General features: G+C 46.2%; 1 protein-coding gene across 1 annotated transcript; it reads right to left on the bottom strand.

Annotated features, from left to right (window-relative positions):
• Positions 1-87: 87 nt before the first annotated feature.
• On the bottom strand, positions 88-22789 carry xylb (xylulokinase homolog (H. influenzae)). The gene is made up of 19 exons (XM_038710854.1): positions 22644-22789; positions 20920-21002; positions 20751-20820; positions 20570-20650; positions 20355-20441; positions 20151-20279; positions 19996-20061; positions 19832-19904; positions 19622-19740; positions 19463-19544; positions 18757-18797; positions 18564-18679; positions 18174-18289; positions 15695-15768; positions 14557-14653; positions 14281-14339; positions 13617-13704; positions 6932-7026; positions 88-515 (listed from the first exon to the last, which is right to left on the bottom strand). The coding sequence occupies exons 1-19, from the start codon at positions 22731-22733 to the stop codon at positions 453-455; spliced, it is 1629 nt and encodes a 542-aa protein (XP_038566782.1). The 5' UTR covers positions 22734-22789; the 3' UTR covers positions 88-452.
• Between the last annotated feature and the right edge of the window lie 722 nt (positions 22790-23511).

Raw genomic sequence — 23511 nt, 5'->3', positions numbered from 1 at the left:
ATTTCCTACGTGTTGGCGGCCGTGCCCTGACGCCGAGCTACAGGACTGCTTCTGTTCTGTCCACAAGAAGGGAAATGATCAAACTGCTGTTCCTCACATTATTTACTTTATTGAAAATTATACATAAAAAATACCAACTTCAACTGTCATGGTAACAATTTATCCTAAATACTACACGTTCCCATCCCAACTCCTCACATGTGGTCGCTTTTCACTCCCCTTTGGTTCCCTTTAGCTTCGTTTATATATCTATATATCGTCATAGTTTCTGTCCAAAGGTAAGAAAAGGTGTTTTTTTACATTCATTTGCTGATTTGAATCATCTTTATTATCGACCAGCAGGACTAAAGTCCTTCCTAACAAAGCTCAGAGGATTCAAAGAGCAAAACGTTCCTGCTTTCGGTTTCAGCACGTTCGTTTGCTCTCGGTCACAGCCGATTGGTGGCTGTGGCTCAGCTCTCCTGCAGGACTCTCTCCTCCAGTCGGGCGTAACGCTTCAGCATCTGGTCGTACACCTGAAACACACGGACACAGAAATGTTTCCCGTCAGCAGGATCACAGACCTGAAGGTCCAGCTGACAGCGGTGAGCAAGTACTGAGAAACTTCACTGGATGTAAAAGTAGCTCATTGCTGTTTCATGTTTCCCGTCATGTTGCCGCTTCATGTTTAATATCCTGCTGTGTGTGTGAGGTGTTTCAGCAGAGCTCATTATTTATGGATGAGCTGTGCTGTTTAATTATGGAAGACGAACATGAGAGAGCATCACTCCCGTAAACATACAACTACATTAGAACAACATGGAGCCGTGTGGAGGGAGGGAGGGGAAAATGAAACTGATGAGGGAGGAATCGCTGCTTTGGTAAATATACAACTGTCTGTGAGCGAGAGAGAGAGAGACTTCCTGTAATTAAAACATCTGTTGCATATTTTATCCGGATGTAAATCGTCCCTGAGTGCGTGCAGAGGAAGAGCAGGAGAGCCTTAACCAAGAAACACTTTGGGAATTCAGCGGGGAGACTGGCTCAGTACCCTCATGTACCCTGGAGATCAGGTCCGGCTCGTTCCCTCTCAGAGCTTCTCTCCTCCCGCTGCAGCGTTGTGGACTTGAAGAGCATCATCAACTCTGTGCTGCATGAAACCAGCTTGTAAACGCAGTCCTGCCAGCAGCAGGACGGGCGCGGACTGTGGTGAACTGTGGGAAACGCTGAGCTCTGAATAGTGTTAGGATCTCATCACTGTGTTGTGTGACACACCCGGCTGCTGTTGTATGAAGACTCGCGTGTTGGTACTAGGGCCACACCAGGGCCACACCAGGGCCACACCAGGGCCACACCAGGGCCACACCAGGGCCAGACCAGGGCCACACCAGGGCCACACCAGGGCCACAAAGTTCCCGTCCGAAGTCCAGGCAGGAAGAGTCCAAGGTGGGATTTTTCCCAGTTTGGTGTTACAGAAGAAAATCCTGTCTTCTCTCAGGTTAAACACTCGATCCAACTTTACTGTCTGTAACCATCTCGCCGAGCTAATCGGCTTTTAATCGGCTTTTAATCGCTCTTCTCTGGTCGTTTTTATGAAGAAAGAAACTGAAAAATGGAGCAGAAACAACAACAACAGCTCTCACTGAGCTTCAAGTCAGAGGACTTGATATCTAAGTCCACATAAACCTTAACAGGGGAGATTAAAGACAGAGAGAGGCTCCTCCTCCTGGGGCTCCTCCTCCTGGGGCTCCTCCTCCTGGGGCTCCTCCTGCTGGGGCTCCCCCTCCTGGGGCTCCTCCTCCTGGGGCTCCCCCTCCTGGGGCTCCTCCTGCTGGGGCTCCCCCTCCTGGGGCTCCTCCTGCTGGGGCTCCTCCTCCTGTGCTCCCTCACTGACCTCGGCAGAAACCCGTGCTCTTCTTGTGAAAGTTATCATGAAGCTAAATTATAATATAATAATAATAATAATAATAATGATATTAAGGGTGACGTCATGTTTTCATGTATTTCTTGATTTTGTAAAAGCAATTAAAGAGCTAACCCAAAGCTAGAATCAAGCAATGTGATTGGTTCATAGCAGTGATATAATGAGCGAATGACGTTGAATTCCTTCCCGCAGATCCGTATCACTCCGCCACAAACAGGGTTCGACTTCTAATCCGTGGGGGTCTCAGGCCCCATTTACACCTGGGGTGTAAGTGGGGCCCGGCATTTTACCGGCCGAGATAAATGAATAAATAAATAAATAATGAGAGAGAGATCATTCCTCATTACGTGATATATTATCTATTATATATTACATATGTGATATAACAGGTTACGTAGGTGATGCGGCACCTGAGAGGAAGTAAAGGTAAATAACACGATTCCTCTTCAAATACAGAACACTCCCTTTTATGGGAACGTGTGCAACATATATTTGTAACTATGAAATAAATAAATGATCTAAAACAATCAAACAGCAGAAGAGTTCGGCGATGTTCTTCAAAATAAAAGTCTATAATGCAGCCGCGTCCCTCCTCTGCACGTGCTGCTGCTGTCTCTGTTTTCATCTGATTTGCATATTCCTGCGTCTCATCGTGATTCTTCGTGCAGATGAATCGGCGTTAAACTGCAGCCGGTGAAGAGGCGCAGACGGGTCGAGCTGTCAAACATTTGAGGGTAATTAAACCGAGCTGGTTGAGATGAACCCTCTGTCTCATACCTGAGGTGACCCCGCCCCCCCGGGAGGCTGAGGAGTGACTGACAGACTAAAAGAAAAAAGGAAAACCCGATCACTGCTCTCCCTGCGACCCTCGCCTCCTTCATCGGCCCTTTCTTCATCACCTCGCTGCTCTCAGAGTTTCACTCTGTCGCTGGAAATCTCTTAAAATTTTTTTTCCCTTCATTATCAGTTTTGTTTTTGAGGAATTGTTTTTCTCCTCTTCCTTCTTATCTTTGAAGTGAAGGGCCGATTTATTTGAAATTCCTCCTGCTCTCTGCCCAGAGACAGGAGGAAAGACACACGCTGATGTCTAAATGCTGCAAATGAAACGAGACTAAAGACTCAGAGTAAAATTAGACTCTTTGAAGTACGAAGAAACAAACCTGACCTGAATTTAAAAAACTGTTTCCTGTGAGCTGTGGTTGGAGGAGGAGCCGACTGCTTTTTAAACCAAAGCGTCCTCACAGTTTGTTGTTACCCTGGCTTTTATTTCTAGCAGTCATTTTGTTCTCTGCTCTGGAAACTGCTAACATGTCAGTAAAGATCATTTCAAATGGAAATCAGCTGAGGGGGGGGGGGGGGCTGATCTTAAAATATTTCCTTTTAATTTACACTGTTTCACTGAGTTAATGTCGTTTTGTCCCGCTAACAAAGCCTGTTCATAGGAAAAGGTGAAATAACATATGGGAGACAAACAGAAGACAACAATTACTCACAGGCAGCAACAAATAGCAGCAACAAATACTCTCACAGGCTGCAACAAATAGCAGCAACAAATACTCTCACAGGCTGCAACAAATACTCTCACAGGCTGCAACAAATACTCTCACAAGCAGCAACAAATACTCTCACAGGCTGCAACAAATAGCAGCAACAAATACTCTCACAGGCTGCAACAAATACTCTCACAGGCAGCAACAAATAGCAGCAACAAATACTCTCACAGGCTGCAACAAGTACTCTCACAGGCAGCAACAAATACTCTCACAGGCAGCAACAAATACTCTCACAGGCAGAAACAAATACTCTCACAGGCAGCAACAAATAGCAGCAACAAATACTCACAGGCAGCAACAAATACTCTCACAGGCAGCAACAAACACTCTCACAGGCAGCAACAAATAGCAGCAACAAATACTCACAGGCAGCAACAAATACTCTCACAGGCAGCAACAAATACTCTCAGGCAACACCAAATAGCAGCAACAAATACTCGCAGGCAGCAACAAATACTCTCACAGGCAACAACAAATAGCAGCAACAAATACTCTCACAGGCTGCAACAAGTACTCTCACAGGCAGCAACAAATACTCTCACAGGCAGCAACAAATACTCTCACAGGCAGCAACAAATACTCTCACAGGCAGAAACAAATACTCTCACAGGCAGCAACAAATAGCAGCAACAAATACTCACAGGCAGCAACAAATACTCTCACAGGCAGCAACAAACACTCTCACAGGCAGCAACAAATAGCAGCAACAAATACTCACAGGCAGCAACAAATACTCTCACAGGCAGCAACAAATACTCTCAGGCAACACCAAATAGCAGCAACAAATACTCGCAGGCAGCAACAAATACTCTCACAGGCAACAACAAATAGCAGCAACAAATACTCTCACAGGCTGCAACAAATACTGACAAGCTGCAACAAATACTGACAGGCAGCAACAAATACTCTCACAGGCAGCATCAAACACTCTCACAGGCAGCAACAAACACTCTCACAGGCAGCAACAAATACTCTCACAGGCAGCAACAAATACTCTCACAGGCAGCAACAAATACTCACAGGCAGCAACAAACACTCACACAGGCAGCAACAAACACTCACACAGGCAGCATCAAACACTCTCACAGGCAGCAACAAACACTCTCACAGGCAGCAACAAACACTCTCACAGGCAGCAACAAATACTCTCACAGGCAGCAACAAATACTCACAGGCAGCAACAAATACTCTCACAGGCAGCAACAAATACTCTCACAGGCAGCAACAAATACTCTCACAGGCAGCAACAAACACTCTCACAGGCAGCAACAAATACTCACAGGCAGCAACAAATACTCTCACAGGCAGCAACAAACACTCACAGGATTTACAGCATTAAGAAACTATTGACAGGATGTCAACCATGTTTACTGTACAATGTTTTAGTTTCGTTCTGTTGTATTTCCACTTTTTATTTTGGCGTTTGTGTTGTCACGTCCTGTCTCTGTCTTCTGCTTCTGGTCCTTGATCATGTTTAGTCAGTTGTTCCACGTTGTCTCTGTTGTTAAATCCATCGTCGTGTGTTAGTGTGTACTTTACTTCCTGCGTTCTGCCTGATTGTTTCCACCTGAGCTTGTTTGGACAGATTCTCTTGGATATTTAGGTTCTCTTGGATATTTAGGTTCTCTTTGTCCGATTGTTAGTTTGCTTCCTGTCGAGTGTCTGTAATTGGTTCTCTGGATGGGGATTGGCTGCCCTCCTCAGCGTCGCTCTTTTCGTTCGGTCATTAAACACCATGAACTGCACCTGCTCTGCATTTGGGCCCAGACCCCCCGTTTCTGCATCTTCGCCTGACAAAGTCTAACATACAATCTGAAACAGGGTTTAAATACAAACTGCAGGTGTGTTTCCTCTCAAGTGTGCAGCCCGTTCTCTCGTTTCACAAAGTTAACCGCCTGTTTTATTTCTGTCTAACCAGACGCTGCATATTTATTCAGGACCGCGGAGCCCTGAATGTGCACACGCTAAAGGTTACCCGGGGTGGCGGGTGTTGACTCAGCGTCCATGTGCAAGGCTCTGGGAAGAGAGGGGGTTAAAATGTGACGCAGGCTTTAATCAATGGACGGATGTCACCTCGTCAGATCCACCGCCGTCCCGCTGATCAGCGTCTAAACGCTCCGGACGACACATCCAGGCTACGGATCTGCTCCCAACTATCAGCCTGAGAAAAACCAGTATAATCAGGTTCCCTCTGTACTGTGAATTCAGGAAAAGGTTCCCCACTAACTTCCACTCTGTGTGTGAACGGCCTGTCATGTAACTTCTTCACCGCTGTTCCACAAGGGAACAAGACATTTAATGAAGAGGCTGTGAAAGTAGGACAGTGTGTGTGTTTGCATCTGCAGCCATGAATGTTTAAATGCGTGTGTGTCTCGTGTTTTCCTGCCTCGGGCCAGCAGCAGGTCTGACTGTCAGCCGTTAACACTGTGGTGTTGTGAAGAAACTAGTACGACACCTTTAGTGTCTCCACAGGGAGCTGCGCTGCGCTAGCTGTTCCACCTCAGTCTCAAAGTCAGTAGGCAAGATGCATTGTGGGTGACGTGGGTGTCAGGTTTTGATAAGTGTGTGGAATTAAAAAGAGGATGCTCTTCTGTATCGATGAGTCTTCTAATGACCAACAACTGAAGCTGTCACAGCCCTCACAGGTTTACAAAGAGAACATTCAGTAAAATGAGCTCCAGCAGCTGCAACATCAACTTTACATATACGTATATATGGATCTGCAGGTAAAGGTGCAGCTGATCATCGATCAGCAGCGTACAGCAAAGGACTCGGCTGGACGCTCTCATCTCTCCACACTGAGCCATGTCTAACTCTTAAAGGGGAGATTTTGCTGGTAACACTTGTGTACTTAACGGAGTAATTAAAGGATCACATGATCTTCCTCGGCAGGTGGACTTCACACGGCTGTCCTGGAGTGGCAGACGTGCAAATTTACACATTACCTGAGCAGCTGGAACATTTAATCTCAGCTTTTAAGCCAACAAGTCTGAAAAGTACTCAGAAGACGGTAAACTCCACGACAGCAGGGCAAACTCCCTCTGCTGCTGAAGATCATGTGAAAGAGTCAAAAGCTCCAGAACTGCTCTCAAACACAGACCTGTGGGGAGACTAAAGTTTGTCTGTGGACACAGAGTCGTAATGTTGAAAAACCGAAACACAAGTTTGTCTGAAATTCAAGCAGTTTAACTTGGTAAATGGTAAAAACACACAAACACACACACCAGCAGTTGGTGGTTTAAATCTCCGCCCCCACACAACACTTCACAACCTCGCGAGTGATGAGCCAAGCAAAACGCCAAAACTCAACAGCGTGTGTGTGTGAGTGTGGGAGGACATACTGCAGGGAAATATGAAGCTCCATACACCAGTAAAACACACTGTGACTAATTTAATAAATGCTAATTAGACTGCTGAGGAACAGAAGCTGTGTGTGCGTGTGCGTGTGCGTGTGCGTGTGCGTGTGCGTGTGTACCTCCGGCGCTGAAGGGTCCGGGGTGGCGACCAGTTGTGGTTCCGGTGCGTTCTTCACCACATCCAAGAAGGAAACTCCAGATTCTGCAACCAGGCCTGAAAACACACGTCAACCAATCAGAGAATCAGGTTTCTGCATCACTAGCCAATCAGACGGCTACTTAGAGCGCCATCAACCAATCAGAAGTTTAGGTTTTGATCCTGCATCGTTAACCAGTCAATCAGTGAGTTACTCACTCATCAGGAGCTCATCTCAGGGCGTCATATACCGACGATTTGAAAAAGAGCGACAAAGCGTGTTATCTGTGTGAGACGCTCTGGGCGTCCCGTACAGACCGGAAGTGCTAGTTAGCTGCGGTAGCTAGCTAGCTAGCTACGTTCGTGATAAAGGCATTGACAGCCCCCGAAGCCCCTACCCTTACCACAACCATCAGAAATGTTAGTACCTAAGCCTAAGTCACTGAATGTATGCATGTCGACCGGCTAACGATACAGCAGCTAACAGGCAGGGTTAGCCTCCCGTGTGTTGCTGCAACGTAGCAAACGGGGGCGTTTCATACGGACTCTGAACCTTTAGCAGAAAAATCATTACGCTTTGTCACGCTGTCTCAAAGCGTCAGTTACGACGCATTTAGATGAGAATGTGTTCTGCATATTTACTCTTCAACCACTGTTAACCAATCAGCAGCTTCGTTAGAGAGTCATTAACCAGCCAGTATCATTAAGAAATTACAGTTACTGCTTCATTAAGCAATCGTCAGGCTACTTCCTGGATGTTAAACAATCAATCACACGGGTTAGGTTGCCACAGAGTTACTTTCTACATTTTCAATCAAACAGATTAAGATTTGAGCAAGCGGCAAACTCTGGCTCTCATGGCTGAAGCCAATGGGAAGTAATCTGCGTCCTCTCCAGCAGCCAGCAGGGGGCGAATCCAGCAGCTGCAGAAAGAAGTGTGATTGTATAGAAGTCTGTGATAAAATGTTTCTACTTGTCAGCTGATTTATTCCCTCAGTAAACACTTTCCTGATGAGTTTCTGGTCTCAGTCGCTAGTTTCAAGTCTTCTTCAACACAGCGTGATGTTCATTTAGTAAATTATGGTCCCATTTAGAGGAACAGAGACCAGGAAGCAGGGGAGGCTTTAGGGCGGGGCTACAAGCTGATTGACAAGTCTCTACCATGGCGACCTGTCACCTGTCTCGTATCCGCTGCTCTGTGTACATTAACCAACCGCTGAAAAAGCTTATCAGGAGTCGGCTGCTCAGTTTTCAAGTTTTGTTTAAGCTTGTTTGTTGCTAGCTAAAATTAGCATCCCAGCTAATATCACAGTTAACGTGAATTACAGATGCACCCAGGTAACCAAGCAAGCTAGCTCCGCCCTCTTTTCCAAATATGGTCACGTCTGGTTCCAAAAACCCAAGATGGCGACGACCAAACTCAAGGCTTCAAAAAGGTAGTCCACAAACCAACTGGTGATGTCACAGCGGCTACGTCCCTCATTTATACAGTGAATGTTTTTGAGTCATTATCCAATCAATAAGTTCTTTAACTGGGAACTAATCCGTGCATCTGCATCGTTAACCAATCACAAGTGTGTTAGGCCAGATGGTTGAGTAATGAGCAGGTTAGTTACATCATAAAGTCGTTAAGCAATCAGTTACTGCTTTGCCAACCAATCATTTGTTTTGTTCTTTGTTACACACTCAGTGTTCCTGGTTCATTAACCAATCAGTTAGTTCCTTTCATTAAGCAATGAGCACATCTGCACTGGTAACCAATCAGGTTAGTGTGTCATTAACCAATCACACTTTTAGTTCTTCACAGCCAATAACAACTCAGGTGGTTTAGTTTCCAAGGTCTTAAACCAATCAGAGGTCTTTTTCCCAGGAGACATTTCAGCCCCACAGGTGCAGATAATAAACTGAGTGATGGCTGGATTCCATTCAGCTGCTTTAGCTTCACGGTGGCTCGCTGAGACGCCTGAATCAAACATTTTGTGCTTCAAAGGTTGAGCTGGGAAACAGATGTGTGAGCAGGTTAGCTCATTAACCAATCTGAGCGTTTGCATTTTACACAACAAGAACAAAATCAATAAGTATAAAAACAAACATGATTACTACGTGATGATTAACTAATCAGCAGTGTTGTTCCTTTGTTGTTAGCTCTCTGTGCTTCAGTCTCAGCGCCGCCGCCGCCGCCACTAATTAGTCTCAGAGGACGTTAACCAATCGGAGGTCCGGCTCGGAGTCTGGTGACCAATTAGTGGCGGACCAATTAACAGACCAGAGGTCGTTAAGCAAACACCATGGGAACACACATTCATTTACGTCACGCTGAGTGTGTCGCGGCGTTAATCACACACAGAAGGTCAGGACGATGCTGAGGAAGCTTATTAGCTCAGCGAAACGCACACAGAAGGTCAGGAGAGGAGCTGCGTCTGAGGACTTTGTGTCACGACCTCATCGAGGCAAAGGATCGCGGGACGGACTCGCACTGTCTTTTTCGGCCCCCATGATGCACTGTGTGTGTTTTACTACCCCGCCGTCGAGGTGAGCTGCCTCCTGACAGAGCAGAGGACAAACACACAGGCTTGTTAACCAATCCAGGTTTCCATCCTCAAACACTTCAGCAACGTGTTTCTGATTTTTTTGTACATACAGATTTCTTTTTGTTAGTGTCTCTGTGGATGTCCAGCCGTCCGTCCACTTTATTTCAGGCTGAAATGTTATTAGATTGTAAATAGTTTGTTATTAAAAATCCTTAGATGGATATATGGAGGTTTTACACTCATCACGGTTCCCAGAGGATGAACCAGACTCGGACGTGTGATGCACTTCTGCTCTGGTTTCCTGAGTTAACGTGACATAAAGAAGAAGCTCTCACCTGCGTGGTGATTGGACCACTGCCTGACCTTTAAACTACATGAGCTCAAGTACAGGATCAATAAACTAATAACAACACCGTGCGTATTACTTAGAGACGGGCGAGTCTCCCGAGGTCTCAGACCAAAATTAAACTGGATTAGAGTAAACAGGCCGTGTGTTTGCTCTGCGAGACCGAGCTGAGTGAGAGGGACGTTGAGGCATCTCATTAATTCAGACAAACAGCGCCGGCTGACCATTAATCGAACACCGATTCCATCACATGGCTTTACTTTACAGTTTCTGGACCAGCTGGGGAACTGAAATAATGCTCCATCCTCACATTGGTTCGATTCAGGAACCGAACCTTTGGGTCTGAGCCCGGCTTCAAAGACAAGAGCTGGAACCATCCATGTAAAAATCAGACAGCTCGCTCGATGAAGCGGTTTAGTACGAGCCCTCTTTTCCCAGACTCTCGACTATGGAGGTGCAGAGTTGATTTATACTGCTGCCGTGCCGTCGTGAACATTTACACTTCTATATTTTAATGTTGGACTTTTCTACACTCTTAATGCTTTATACTTCCTACCCTCGGCTGTGTTTGTGTGACAGATGTTTTTATTTCGCCCTCCTGACCCGGTTAAACAAAGGGGATTAAATTAGCAAGGTTGGATGAATCAGGTGTCCTCCTGGTTCCTCAGAGCTCCAGCACCACAGAGCAGACGCTTCACTGTTGTTTCTGTAACGCTGAGGAAAGGATTGCAGCACTAATGCAAGATGAATGCGTGAAGAGGATTTCTGTGCATCCAGCTCTGTTGCAGAGTAATTGCATGAAGCCCCCCCCCTCCCGGCCCCCCCGAGGCGCCGCCGCCCCTGAGTGAATCAGCGTTCGTCATTAACACCAGGAGGATTGCATTAAGTCTTTTCAAGCCCACGCAACTCACTTTAGATTCTGAAACGCGGTGGGGAGGCTTGAAAGCGCGGGGAGACGGCGGCTGGCGCTGAAGGCCCGACTCTCCTCCTCCACCTCCTGCATACATATTTGATGGCTGTCACACGTGAAATAATCAGCGGCGGAGGGTGTTTGCTATCTCGCCGCTCGCCCAGTCTCTTTCATGTGGAGCGGGCGGGGAATCGTTTTCATCTGGTTTTATGAAGACATGCTACTCGCAGAGATGAAAGGCCCTGATGAGCAGAGAGGAGATGGACGCAGATCCGTTTATCTCATCTAAATGGCTCAGAGTGTGTGAGGAGATAAAGTCCAGCTGTCGAACACACCCGAGTCCTTTACTACGCTTTAAATAAAGACCGACCTGCGCATCAATACTCAGCTGCAGGTCCACTTACTTTCCAGTTTAACACCACCGGATTCTGAACTATCAGAAAGAAAAATGTGATTCAGTTTAGAGGCTGTGTGCTGATCTGTGACCTCAGTCTGGACGTTCACGCGACTCCGATGTCACTCTAGCGCGACCGTCGTCACAGGTCAACTCTAGACGGAGCCGCGGTGAATAAAACAGCTCCGCAGAAGCCAGAATAAAACATGTGGCGCTCTTTGTCCTCGTCCTCGCTATCATCTGCTCACAGATGTCCGTGCTGCCTGTCCAGGTTAGACAGTCCCCGGTTTCGGTGGCCTGTCCCCTGAAATGTCCCCGTATCACAGACTGTATGAGGTGTTAACAGACCTGAAGTCAGATTTTACGTGGCCAGTCAGACTGGACAGCAGAGCAGACAGGTGTTGTGCAGAAAAGTGAGCGCGCTCAGGGTGTTAAAGCTGTATCGCCCCGTCTCTCTTTACGACTACAGCTGCTTTTATCTGGATCCAACAGACATAATGTGCAAATAAACATCACTTTATGACTGTGGTAACAGCAAAGGTTTGTCTTGAATGTCTTGTCTTGTCTTGATGAAACTTTAATGTTTCTTTTAACAGAATAATCGCAATTGTGGCCAAATAAGTGTTTGCAGTTTACAGCGTAACCACGCCAGACATTTTTACATGATTATAGCCAATAACAGAAGCCTGTTGTTGCTGATGGATGATGTGTTTGGTAGGCGTGTGTCTAATATCCTTGTTTATATTTGGAAAACCTATAATTTACATGACTTACTGCTGAGTTACAAAATAAAGACATGATCTATTTTACAATTATCCTTATGACTCTACATTCTTTAACTTACCTTTAAATGCCCAATACAACACATGTAATGCAGTTTTCCACTTCCAGAAAATGACTGCAGCTTTATTGACTGAAAGGTTATTTCTACCCTGAAATGACTTGAGGGTTATATTTGACAGATTATAACTCTCCTGGAATTTTTTCTACCTCTTAAAATACCTTTAAATGGCCAAAACAACACATAAAATGCAGTGTTCTATTTGCCTGACAGTAATTTCAGCCTCTACTTATTGACTGAAGGGTAGTTTCTGCCTCAAAATGACTTGATTTCATTCAGGAGAGTTATATTTGACAGATTATAAAACCTAAATCATCCTCTTTTTTTTCATATATAATAACATTATATTTTTTAATCACATATTAACCACCAAACCAAAAATGTCCCGGTGGTAACAGCAGAAAGAGAGCTGTGGGGCAGAAACAGAAACAGTACTGAATGTAATGAAAAGGACTATAATATGAAGTGTCAGCCAGAAAAATCAGATGTGAGCATTGAGGCCTGCAGAGGGAACGCAGCCTTAGTTGTTGGGGTTAGTAGCGGTACTCCAAAATGCTAATGTTGGATCACAGTGTTTAATAACAAACCAAGTAGCTTCGAAGCAAATATCTTTTTCTGTCTGGTCTCCATATGAACCAGTTCTCTTCTGGAAATTCAGAAGCACGAGTCCTTGTTTGTCCATCATTTAGTTCAAGCTGTGGTCAACACTGATTGGCTGCGGCACCCTCTTTTAAATAATCTCCTTTCTTTCTACATTTGTCTTCTATTCTCTAAACTTCTTTTATCCATTCTTACGTTCCATTTTTCTTTTGTACCTTAAATCTGTCTTTCCGACCGTCTTTAACTCCTCGCGTCTTTATTTCCTTCTCTGCACTCTGCTCTCCAACATAGACATTTCAAATAAAAGCTTACAGTACAATAATGCATAATAAATTTATGCCAGGAGAGATCGTCTTTGTGATGACGACCTCCACAGTGCTGCAGCAGTATCGGCAGTACCGGCAGTATCAGCAGTATCAGCAGTGTCGGCAGTATTAGTAGTATCAGCAGTATTAGTAGTATCAGCAGTATTAGTAGTATCGGCAGTATTAGTAGTATCGGCAGTATTAGTAGTATCAGCAGTATCGGCAGTATTAGTAGTATCAGCAGTATTGGCAGCAGCAGTATCAGTATCAGCAGTATCAGTATCATCAGTATCGGCAGCAGCAGTATCAGTATCATCAGTATCAGTATCATCAGTATCGGCAGCAGCAGTATCAGTATCAGCAGTATCAGTATCATCAGTATCGGCAGCAGCAGTATCGGCAGCAGCAGTATCAGTATCAGCAGTATCAGTATCATCAGTATCGGCAGCAGCAGTATCGGCAGCAGCAGTATCAGTATCATCAGTATCAGTATCATCAGTATCGGCAGCAGCAGTATCAGTATCATCAGTATCAGTATCATCAGTATCGGCAGCAGCAGTATCAGTATCATCAGTATCGGCAGTATCAGTATCGGCAGCAGCAGTATCGGCAGCAGCAGTATCAGTATCATCAGTATCAGTATCATCAGTATCGGCAGCAGCAGTATCAGTATCAGCAGTATCGGCAGTATCAGTATCAGCAGTATCAGTATCAGCAGTATCGGCAGTATATCTGTGTTACCGTGCAGAGCTCTGTAGGCCGACCCCAGGCAGGCGGAGTTGGACAGATCGATGGTGTAAACCGGAGCGTTGAAGACGTCAGACAGAACCTGCGACGGAGAGAAAAGGAAACGAGTTACAGCTTCTGGCTTCCTCCATTAATTAAGCAAACAAAGAACGTCCCAAAAATGAGAAAGAATCATTAGCGGGTTTGTATCTGAAATGAATGAAGCAGTTAAAGGAACAGCCCACAGGTGATTCCCGTGTTTCCCCTGGAATTATCCATAAGCAGCAGCTTCCACACACCTCTGACGGAGACACTGCCACCAAGAAACGTGTGAAACATTAATTACTAAATCTTCCAATCTCCGTGAAAATAAAGCAACACAGTGAACCAATCAGAAAACACGTGACGCCTTCTTATCAACAGAAAGGTTTCCAGGTCAGTTAGTGAGCAGCGGACCTCCAGGATCAGGTCCTTAACATCGAGGGACGAGTCTTCAAATATGCCAGAAATAAAACAACCACATTTTATCTCTCGTTTCATTTGAGTTGAAAAGCTAATCAAAAGTTTAACTAAAGGTTAGATAGTGAATATTCAGGTGAAACACTGCAGGCGAGGTGTCGGCTGATGAGGACGCCCTGAAAGCAACTGGTGGACAGTAATGAGAAGCAGGAGGACTGACCTGCAGAATCTCTTTGTTAGATGAAGCGCCGCCTGTTGCCAACACTCTGGTTCCTGGAACTGCAAACAGACGTTTCAGGGTTCGGCCGGGACTGAAAGTGAAGCAGCTGGTACGTTTGTAAAGAGCCGCTCAGATTTAGATATCCCCTCTGCTGCTCAGGCCCAAACACAAGGTAAAGCCAGGACTCACAGAAAGTCCAGCAGAGACAGGGAGGACTGAAGGAAGGATGGAGGACGGGGACGTTAAGAAAAGGACAGAAAACATTAGAAATCTTACTGATGGAGTAGCCCAGCCTCTCAGCGTGGAGTCTCCTGGACATAAACTGACCCTCCACCAGCGCCCGAACCTCCACCTGAGGACTCAGAGAGGACACCTGCAGGACCAGGACAGGGGGGACAGGTGGAGCATGAACGAGCACAGAGGACTCAGAGGAAGAAGCGATGAAACTGTCTCTCTCTCTGTGTGACTGAATGTCTCTCTCTCTCTCTCTCTGTGTGACTGAATGTCTCTCTCTCTCTCTGTGACTGAATGTCTCTCTCTCTCTCTCTGTGTGACTGAATGTCTCTCTCTCTCTCTCTCTCTCTGTGTGAGTGAATGTCTCTCTCTCTCTCTCTGTGAATGAACGTCTCTCTCTCTCTCTCTGTGTGTGAGTGAATGTCTCTCTCTCTCTCTGTGAGTGAATGTCTCTCTCTCTCTGTGTGTGAGTGAATGTCTCTCTCTCTCTCTGTGACTGAATGTCTCTCTCTCTGTGTGACTGAATGTCTCTCTCTCTCTCTCTGTGAGTGAATGTCTCTCTCTCTCTCTCTGTGAGTGAATCTCTCTCTCTCTCTCTCTCTCTGTGAGTGAATCTCTCTCTCTCTCTCTCTCTGTGTGACTGAATGTCTCTCTCTCTCTCTGTGTGTGTGAATGTCTCTCTCTCTCTCTCTCTGTGAGTGAATGTCTCTCTCTCTCTCTCTCTGTGAGTGAATGTCTCTCTCTCTCTCTCTCTGTGAGTGAATGTCTCTCTCTCTCTCTCTGTGAATGAATGTCTCTCTCTCTCTCTCTCTGTGTGAGTGAATGTCTCTCTCTCTCTGTGTGAGTGAATGTCTCTCTCTCTCTCTGTGTGACTGAATGTCTCTCTCTCTCTCTCTCTCTGTCTCTGTGAGTGAATGTCTCTCTCTCTCTCTCTGTGTGAGTGAATGTCTCTCTCTCTCTCTCTCTCTGTGTGAGTGAATGTCTCTCTCTCTCTCTCTCTCTCTCTGTGTGACTGAATGTCTCTCTCTCTCTCTCTGTGTGAGTGAATGTCTCTCTCTCTCTCTGTGTGAGTGAATGTCTCTCTCTCTCTCTCTGTGTGAGTGAATGTCTCTCTCTCTCTCTCTGTGTGAGTGAATGTCTCTCTCTCTCTCTCTGTGTGACTGAATGTCTCTCCACCCACCTTGTTGTCGTCTGAATCAAAGAGGTGAACTCCTACTGCAGGAGGTGTGATCTCCATGGTGTCAAAATAAAAGCCTGCAAACACAAGCAACCAATCAGAGGGAGGACGGAGGAGAGGACGAGAACAGAAGGAATAAGGAAGGAAAGGAAGGAAGGACAGATAAATAAAGGAACAGTGAAGGAAGGAAGGAAGGAAAGGAAGGAAGGACAGATAACTAAAGGAACTGTGAAGGAAGGAAGGAAGGATAACTAAAGGAACTGTGAAGGAAGGAAGGATAAATAAAGGAACAGTGAAGGAAGGAAGGAAGGAAGGAAGGAAGGATAACTAAAGGAATTGTGAAGGAAGGAAGGAAGGATAACTAAAGGAATTGTGAAGGAAGGAAGGATAAATAAAGGAACAGAGAAGGAAGGAAGGAAGGAAGGACGGACAGATAACTAAAGGAACTGTGAAGGAAGGAAGGACAGATAACTAAAGGAACTGTGAAGGATAGGAAGGAAGGATAAATAAAGGAACAGTGAAGGAAGGAAGGAAGAAGGACGGACAGATAACTAAAGGAACTGTGAAGGAAGGAAGGACAGATAACTAAAGGAACTGTAAAGGAAGGAAGGAAAGATAAATAAAGGAACAGTGAAGGAAGGAAGGAAGGAAAGGAAGGAAGGACAGATAACTAAAGGAACTGTGAAGGAAGGACAGATAACTAAAGGAACAGTGAAGGATAGGAAGGAAGGATAAATAAAGGAACAGTGAAGGAAGGAAGGAAGGAAAGGAAGGAAGGACAGATAACTAAAGGAACAGTGAAGGAAGGAAGGAAAAAGGAAGGACAGATAACTAAAGGAACAGTGAAGGAAGGAAGGAAGGAAAGGAAGGAAGGACAGATAACTAAAGGAACTGTGAAGGAAGGACAGATAACTAAAGGAATTGTGAAGGAAGGAAAGATAACTAAAGGAACTGTGAAGGAAGGAAGGATAAATAAAGGAACAGTGAAGGAAGGAAGGAAGGAAGGAAGGAAGGAAGGATAACTAAAGGAACAGTGAAGGAAGGAAGGAAGGAAGGAAGGATAACTAAAGGAATTGTGAAGGAAGGAAGGAAGGAAGGAAGGAAGGAAGGAAGGATAACTAAAGGAATTGTGAAGGAAGGAAGGATAAATAAAGGAACAGAGAAGGAAGGAAGGAAGGAAGGACGGACAGATAACTAAAGGAACTGTGAAGGAAGGAAGGACAGATAACTAAAGGAACTGTGAAGGATAGGAAGGAAGGATAAATAAAGGAACAGTGAAGGAAGGAAGGAAGGAAAGGAAGGAAGGACAGATAACTAAAGGAACTGTGAAGGAAGGACAGATAACTAAAGGAACAGTGAAGGATAGGAAGGAAGGATAAATAAAGGAACAGTGAAGGAAGGAAGGAAGGAAAGGAAGGAAGGACAGATAACTAAAGGAACTGTGAAGGAAGGAAGGAAGGACAGATAACTAAAGGAACAGTGAAGGAAGGAAGGAAGGAAAGGAAGGAAGGACAGATAACTAAAGGAACTGTGAAGGAAGGAAGGAAGGAAAGGAAGGAAGGACAGATAACTAAAGGAACTGTGAAGGAAGGAAGGAAGGAAGGAAGGAAGGAAGGAAGGACAGATAAAAAAAGGAACAGTGAAGGAAGGAAGGATAAATAAAGGAACAGTGAAGGAAGGAAGGAAAGGAAGGAAGGACAGATAACTAAAGGAACAGTGAAGGAAGGAAGGAAGGAAGGAAGGACAGATAACTAAAGGAACTGTGAAGGAAGGAAGGAAGGAAAGGAAGGACAGATAACTAAAGGAACTGTGAAGGAAGGAAGGAAGGAAGGAAGGAAGGAAGGAAGGACAGATAAAAAAAGGAACAGTGAAGGAAGGAAGGATAAATAAAGGAACTGTGAAGGAAGGAAGGAAAGGAAGGATAAATAAAGGAACTGTGAAGGAAGGAAGGAAGGAAGGAAGGACAGATAAATAAAGGAATTGTGAAGGAATGAAGGACAGATAACTAAAGGAATTGTGAAGGAATGAAGGACAGATAAATAAAGGAATTGTGAAGGAAGGAAGGACAGATAAATAAAGGAATTGTGAAGGAAGGAAGGACAGATAAATAAAGGAATTGTGAAGGAAGGAAGGACAGATAAATAAAGGAATTGTGAAGGAAGGAAGGACAGATAAATAAAGGAATTGTGAAGGAATGAAGGACAGATAACTAAAGGAATTGTGAAGGAATGAAGGACAGATAAATAAAGGAACTGTGAAGGAAGGAAGGACAGATAACTAAAGGAACTGTGAAGGAAGGAAGGAAGGAAGGATAAATAAAGGAACTGTGAAGGAAGGAAGGAAGGATAAATAAAGGAACTGTGAAGGAAGGAAGGAAGGAAGGATAAATAAAGGAACTGTGAAGGAAGGAAGGATAAATAAAGGAACTGTGAAGGAAGGAAGGATAAATAAAGGAACTGTGAAGGAAGGAAGGAAGCTTCACCTATGTTCCCGTTGTTTCCCAGCGGCGTGTCCCTCAAGGCGGCAGAAAACCCTTCCCATGATCCTCCAGCACACTCGTTCCTGATGCGTTCCCTCGTCAGAGAGCCGTTCTTGAAGCTGGGGATAAAACACACACACGTGACTTCCTGTCTGAGGCCGCGAGCTGCGAGCCCATTGGTTCCTGCTGAAGACCTAAACCAGCTCAGAGACGTGGTTTGCTGCTAATCTGCTGGACTGGTGCGGCTTTAAAGAACCTGGATCCCGACCGAGGCTCTTTCTTTCTGGTCTGCACACATACGTACCTGCAGTTATTTAAAGTTCTCTTAAAGTATTTTCTGCAGTATCTTGTAGTATTTTACAGAATAAACAGAGTGGCCGTCCAGGTTCGTACCACAGCAGAGCCATGTAGGCCCGCCGGTCGACGGGGTTGCAGAAGATGTGCCCCTCCGGCGCCGGGCGAGGCCGCCGGATCCACAGGAACAGCGTGTCGCTGGTGCCGAGGGACACCTGGAGACACAGAGGACACACATGAAGACGTCCGGACTCTGCTCTGCACACGAGCGACGGGCTGGATGGAGACTTACAGCCGTGTCTCCCCGCTGGAGCCTCATTCCTGCCAGAGACGCTGGGGAGGAGAGAAAACACGCTTTAGTCACGGCCTCGTCTCCTCGTCTGTCAGCGCTCTGCAGGTCCTGAAGGTGGTCTCAGGTGGACCAGATGTACAGTACGCAGACGGTCTGAGGAAATGCGTTTAGCTTGTTGTCATTTTATTTTGGTAATCTTTAACGCTACTTCCTCTCAGCAGCACGGCCGCCTCGATGCGAGGCAGTAAAACCTGATGACAGCCGGCAGCTGCCGACTGCAGGAGGAAGAGCTCGTCTTAAAAAGCAGAGAAAGATCCGTTTGGCCAGACTGCAGCTCAGCAGCTCCGCCTTGTGTTCAGCCGGCGGAGCTACAGGACGCAGCAGCTTTTAGATTCACAGCAGCACGTTCAAGATGAATCTGTGCTGTTTAATAAACGTGATCCGTCAGCAGGAAGCAGTAAACCTGAGTCTGGATCAGAGACCCGTCTCATCTGTCCTCAAAGCAACAGGACACAGCAGAGGTCTCTCTGTAAAGTAAACATTCCTACTTCCTATTTCACAACCTCTGGAGAACACAAACAAACAAACAAACAAACAAACACTAATCACGTCCTGGTTCATAAAGAACCTGATGGCTGAAATCTGAGCCCAGTCGTTCAGACCTCCTGCAGGAGCTGGATCTCCCTGCAGGAGGTCTTTGGGTTACCTGGGTTGTCTCCGGTGAAAGCCACCACCCTGCAGCTCTCAGAGAAACCGCATCGCTGCACAAAGTAGGAGGAGACGGGGCCCTGCAACGACACACAGAGGGGGCCCTGAAGCACACATCGGACCAGACTCGAAGCAGACCGGCGGGGACCGGTCTTACCAGTACAGATGTGGAGGGAAGCGGCGCTCCCAGCAGCCGGCCCAGATGAGGAGCGGTGGCTTCCAGGCAGACCTCAGACCAGTTCCTGGTCCTGATGTCCAACAGATTCATCCCTGAACCTGGAACCATTTCATCAGCCAATCAGATTCTCTGTCACACAGGAAGGTTCCAGCATTTTACAAGAAGTGTTTTTGTGGTGGTCCGCCGTACCGTCACTGTAGTCGATGGCGGCGTAACCACCGAGGAAGAGCGAAGCTGCGAAGCTGCTGACCAACGAGATCCTCTGAAAACACACACAGGTCGGTGACCGTGAGCTACCGAACCTCCGTCTGTATTAACACACCAATCACCAGTGAAGAGCGGCGCCGGCTGACCTCGGTCTCCTGGAACTGCTCCGCTTGGGTCAGCCTCAGCTTGGCGATCTGGTTTCCTGTGAAACGCTGCAGACAAACAGGTTCATCTCAAACGGACGCACAGACAGAAATAACACACAGAGTCAGCAGAGAGACAGACAGGTGGACACTCTGACCTCGTAGGCTCTGGATCCGGTGATCTCTGCCAGTCTCAGGGGCCCCCCTGCTGCTGCCTGCAGGTCCAGACACTGCTGAGTGCTGCTGGAGTCCATCCACACGGGACAGTCGGACACCGAGAAGCTGCCCTGTTAACACACCAGCAACCGTGAGGACACAGTACCGGCCCAGCCCGCGTCCCAGTTCACTGTAGATACACAGACCTGCAGCAGCTGGTGCAGGTTCTGGTCCGGGTCCAGCTGTTTCAGAGTCTCGGACGCTCCTCTCCTCCAGTACACACTGCCGTGTTGCTGAGAGGACGACCGAGTACAGACACGTTCAAAGACTCCGTTAGAGAAACGGTCACCTTTCACCAAACTCCACTCACTTTTCTATCGATTTTAGGGAAATCTGTCAGCAGGTGAACTTCCTGTCTCACCTGGCCGCTGCCTGACAGCGCTCTGACGCGGGAGAAGTCAAGCCCCGCCCTCTTCAGCTTGTCCAGCAGCAGGTCCAGAGCCTGACGACACACACGAAGACACAACAAGACCGGTTTAAAGAGCTGTTCGAGGGTCCGGACTTGGTTTCAGGGTTCGGGTTGAAGTAAGCGAAGGCCTCACCTTGACCCACATCAGCACAGGAGAGGTGACCGTCAGCCCGTCAGCATGGATGTGGACTCCTCCCTGAGTCCTGGACACAAACACCAGAACCAGAACTAACTACTCAGTTTCAAAATAAAACATACTACTAGGAGTAGTACTCCTACTGCAGCGTGGTGAGGAGTGTCACCTGAACTCTGGCAGCTCCTGGTCAAACTGCACACTGTTCTGATGAACGACGTTCAGGTTTCCATCCATCGCCACCACCTTCAGCTACCAGTACACACCGGCAGGAAAAAGTACACACAAGTATCATCAGCTTCATGTAGTTAGAGAATGAGCAGTAAAAGTACACACCAGCAGTAAAAGTACACACCAGCAGTCACCGACACGGAGCCGACGTCCAGCTGACTGTATGATCAATAATCGATCAGGTGACTTTTGTTGCTCCAGCTGGAGAACTGAAACGTTTAGTTCAGGGACCGTGTAAAAAAGAGCATCTGACTTACTGCAGTACTATGAGTACACGCTGCAGTACTATGAGTACACGCTGCAGTACTATGAGTACACGCTGCAGTACTATGAGTACATGCTGCAGTACTGCACAGTGAGTACATTCTGCAGTACTGCACAGTGAGTACATTCTGCAGTACTGCACAGTGAGTACATTCTGCAGTACTGCACAGTGAGTACATTCTGCAGTACTGCACAGTGAGTACATTCTACAGTACTACAGTACATTCTGCAGTACTACAGTCCTGCAGTACTGCACTGTGAGTACATTCTGCAGTACTACAGTCCTGCGTACTACACTGTGAGTACATTCTGCAGTACTACACTGTGAGTACATTCTGCAGTACTACAGTCCTGCAGTACTACACTGTGAGTACATTCTGCAGTACTACACTGTGAGTACATTCTGCAGTACTACAGTCCTGCAGTACTACACTGTGAGTACATTCTGCAGTACTACAGTCCATTCTGCTGTACTACACTGTGAATACATTCTGCAGTACTACAGTACATTCTGCAGTACTACACTGTGAATACATTCTGCAGTACTACAGTCCTGCAGTACTACACTGTGAGTACATTCTGCAGTACTACAGTCCTGCAGTACTACACTGTGAATACATTCTGCAGTACTACAGTCCTGCAGTACTACACTGTGAGTACATTCTGCAGTACTACAGTCCTGCAGTACTACACTGTGAGTACATTCTGCAGTACTACACTGTGAGTACATTCTGCAGTACTACAGTCCTGCAGTACTACACTGTGAGTACATTCTGCAGTACTACACTGTGAGTACATTCTGCAGTACTACAGTCCTGCAGTACTACACTGTGAGTACATTCTGCAGTACTACAGTACATTCTGCAGTACTACAGTACATTCTGCAGTACTACAGTACATTCTGCTGTACTACACTGTGAATACATTCTGCAGTACTACAGTACATTCTGCAGTACTACACTGTGAATACATTCTGCAGTACTACAGTCCTGCAGTACTACACTGTGAGTACATTCTGCAGTACTACAGTCCTGCAGTACTACACTGTGAGTACATTCTGCAGTACTACACTGTGAGTACATTCTGCAGTACTACAGTCCTGCAGTACTACACTGTGAGTACATTCTGCAGTACTACACTGTGAGTACATTCTGCAGTACTACAGTACATTCTGCAGTACTACAGTACATTCTACAGTACTTCAGGACTTGACCGGACTGTTCAGGTCCGAAGTCTGAAACCTTCACGCGACTCAAATTCAAACTCGGCAGCAGACGCACTTCCGCGTCTGCGCGACAACCCGCTGTTTAAACTGTGGCTGCGCGCAGCCACGTGCGTAAAGCGCGTCCCCTGTAAAAGGCGCAGGTGAGTGAGGCTGCGTGAAATGAAGAGATTTACCTGCTGCGTGCTGAAGTCGAAGCCCAGGTAGAGAGAAGCGGCGGCCATCATGGGCACGAGGAGGAGGAGGAGGAGGAGGAGGGTCAACATTTAAAGAGACAGTAACACATTTAGACAGTACAGGTAAATAAACTCACTGAGGTGGAGGAAGTAAAAGTACTAATACCATACTGCTGTATTAGTATACAGTATTAGAGCAGTAAAATGTGCATGTTGTACTAATACTCTCAGAGGTGGTATTCAGTATTCAGATCCTTTACTTATAAGTCCAAGTAGTAATATCACACTGAGAAAACACTCAGGACTACAAGTAAAAGTCCTGCATTCAAACCCCTACTTAAGTAAAAGTATGGAAGTACCATCAAGAAAATGTGGTTAAAGTAAAAGTACTCGTTCCCTGTTTGATGAAAGATCCGGGTCTTCTTCCTCCTCGCTGATGTAAAGCAGGATGTTGCTGCTGCAGCTCCTTCTGGATCAACCTGCTCATATTTCCTCCATCAGTACACGGATTGTTTGGTTTGTAAAGATTCAGCCGTCACTCAGAGCCCAAAGAGACGACATCACAACTGAAACATCATTGATTAATGGATTCAGCTGGACGGAACAACCTGCTGGCAGTTTAACTAGAACACGGCAGCCAAAACAACATAAACTGGTGCAGCATAAACCGGATTACACTGTGCAGTATAACTGGTATTAACTGTTAAACTGGTACAGTATAAACTGGTGCAGTATAAACTGGTGCAGTATAAGCTGGTTTACACTGTGCGGTATAAACTGGTGCAGCATAAACTGGTTTACATTGTGCAGTATAAACTGGTGCAGTATAAACTGGTATTAACTGGTTAACTGGTGCAGTATAAACTGG

Source organism: Micropterus salmoides, unplaced genomic scaffold (assembly GCF_014851395.1).
Source record: "Micropterus salmoides isolate LMB-PRFRI ecotype aquatic unplaced genomic scaffold, ASM1485139v1 Ms_hic_scaffold_1, whole genome shotgun sequence".
In the NCBI taxonomy this organism is placed as follows: Eukaryota; Metazoa; Chordata; class Actinopteri; order Centrarchiformes; family Centrarchidae; genus Micropterus; species Micropterus salmoides.
This window is presented reverse-complemented; position numbering and strand designations above follow the sequence as displayed.

Excerpts from the sequence above, each read along its gene's own strand:
- xylb (XM_038710854.1), bottom strand. The coding sequence starts at position 22,733 with ATGTTGACCCTCCTCCTCCTCCTCCTCCTCCTCGTGCCCATGATGGCC. Across the intron at positions 19,905-19,995 it reads AGCAGTTCCAGGAGACCGAG|AGGATCTCGTTGGTCAGCAG; the intron begins GTCAGCCGGCGC and ends GTGTGTTTTCAG. Across the intron at positions 14,654-15,694 it reads TTGATTCAGACGACAACAAG|GTGTCCTCTCTGAGTCCTCA; the intron begins GTGGGTGGAGAG and ends CTGGTCCTGCAG.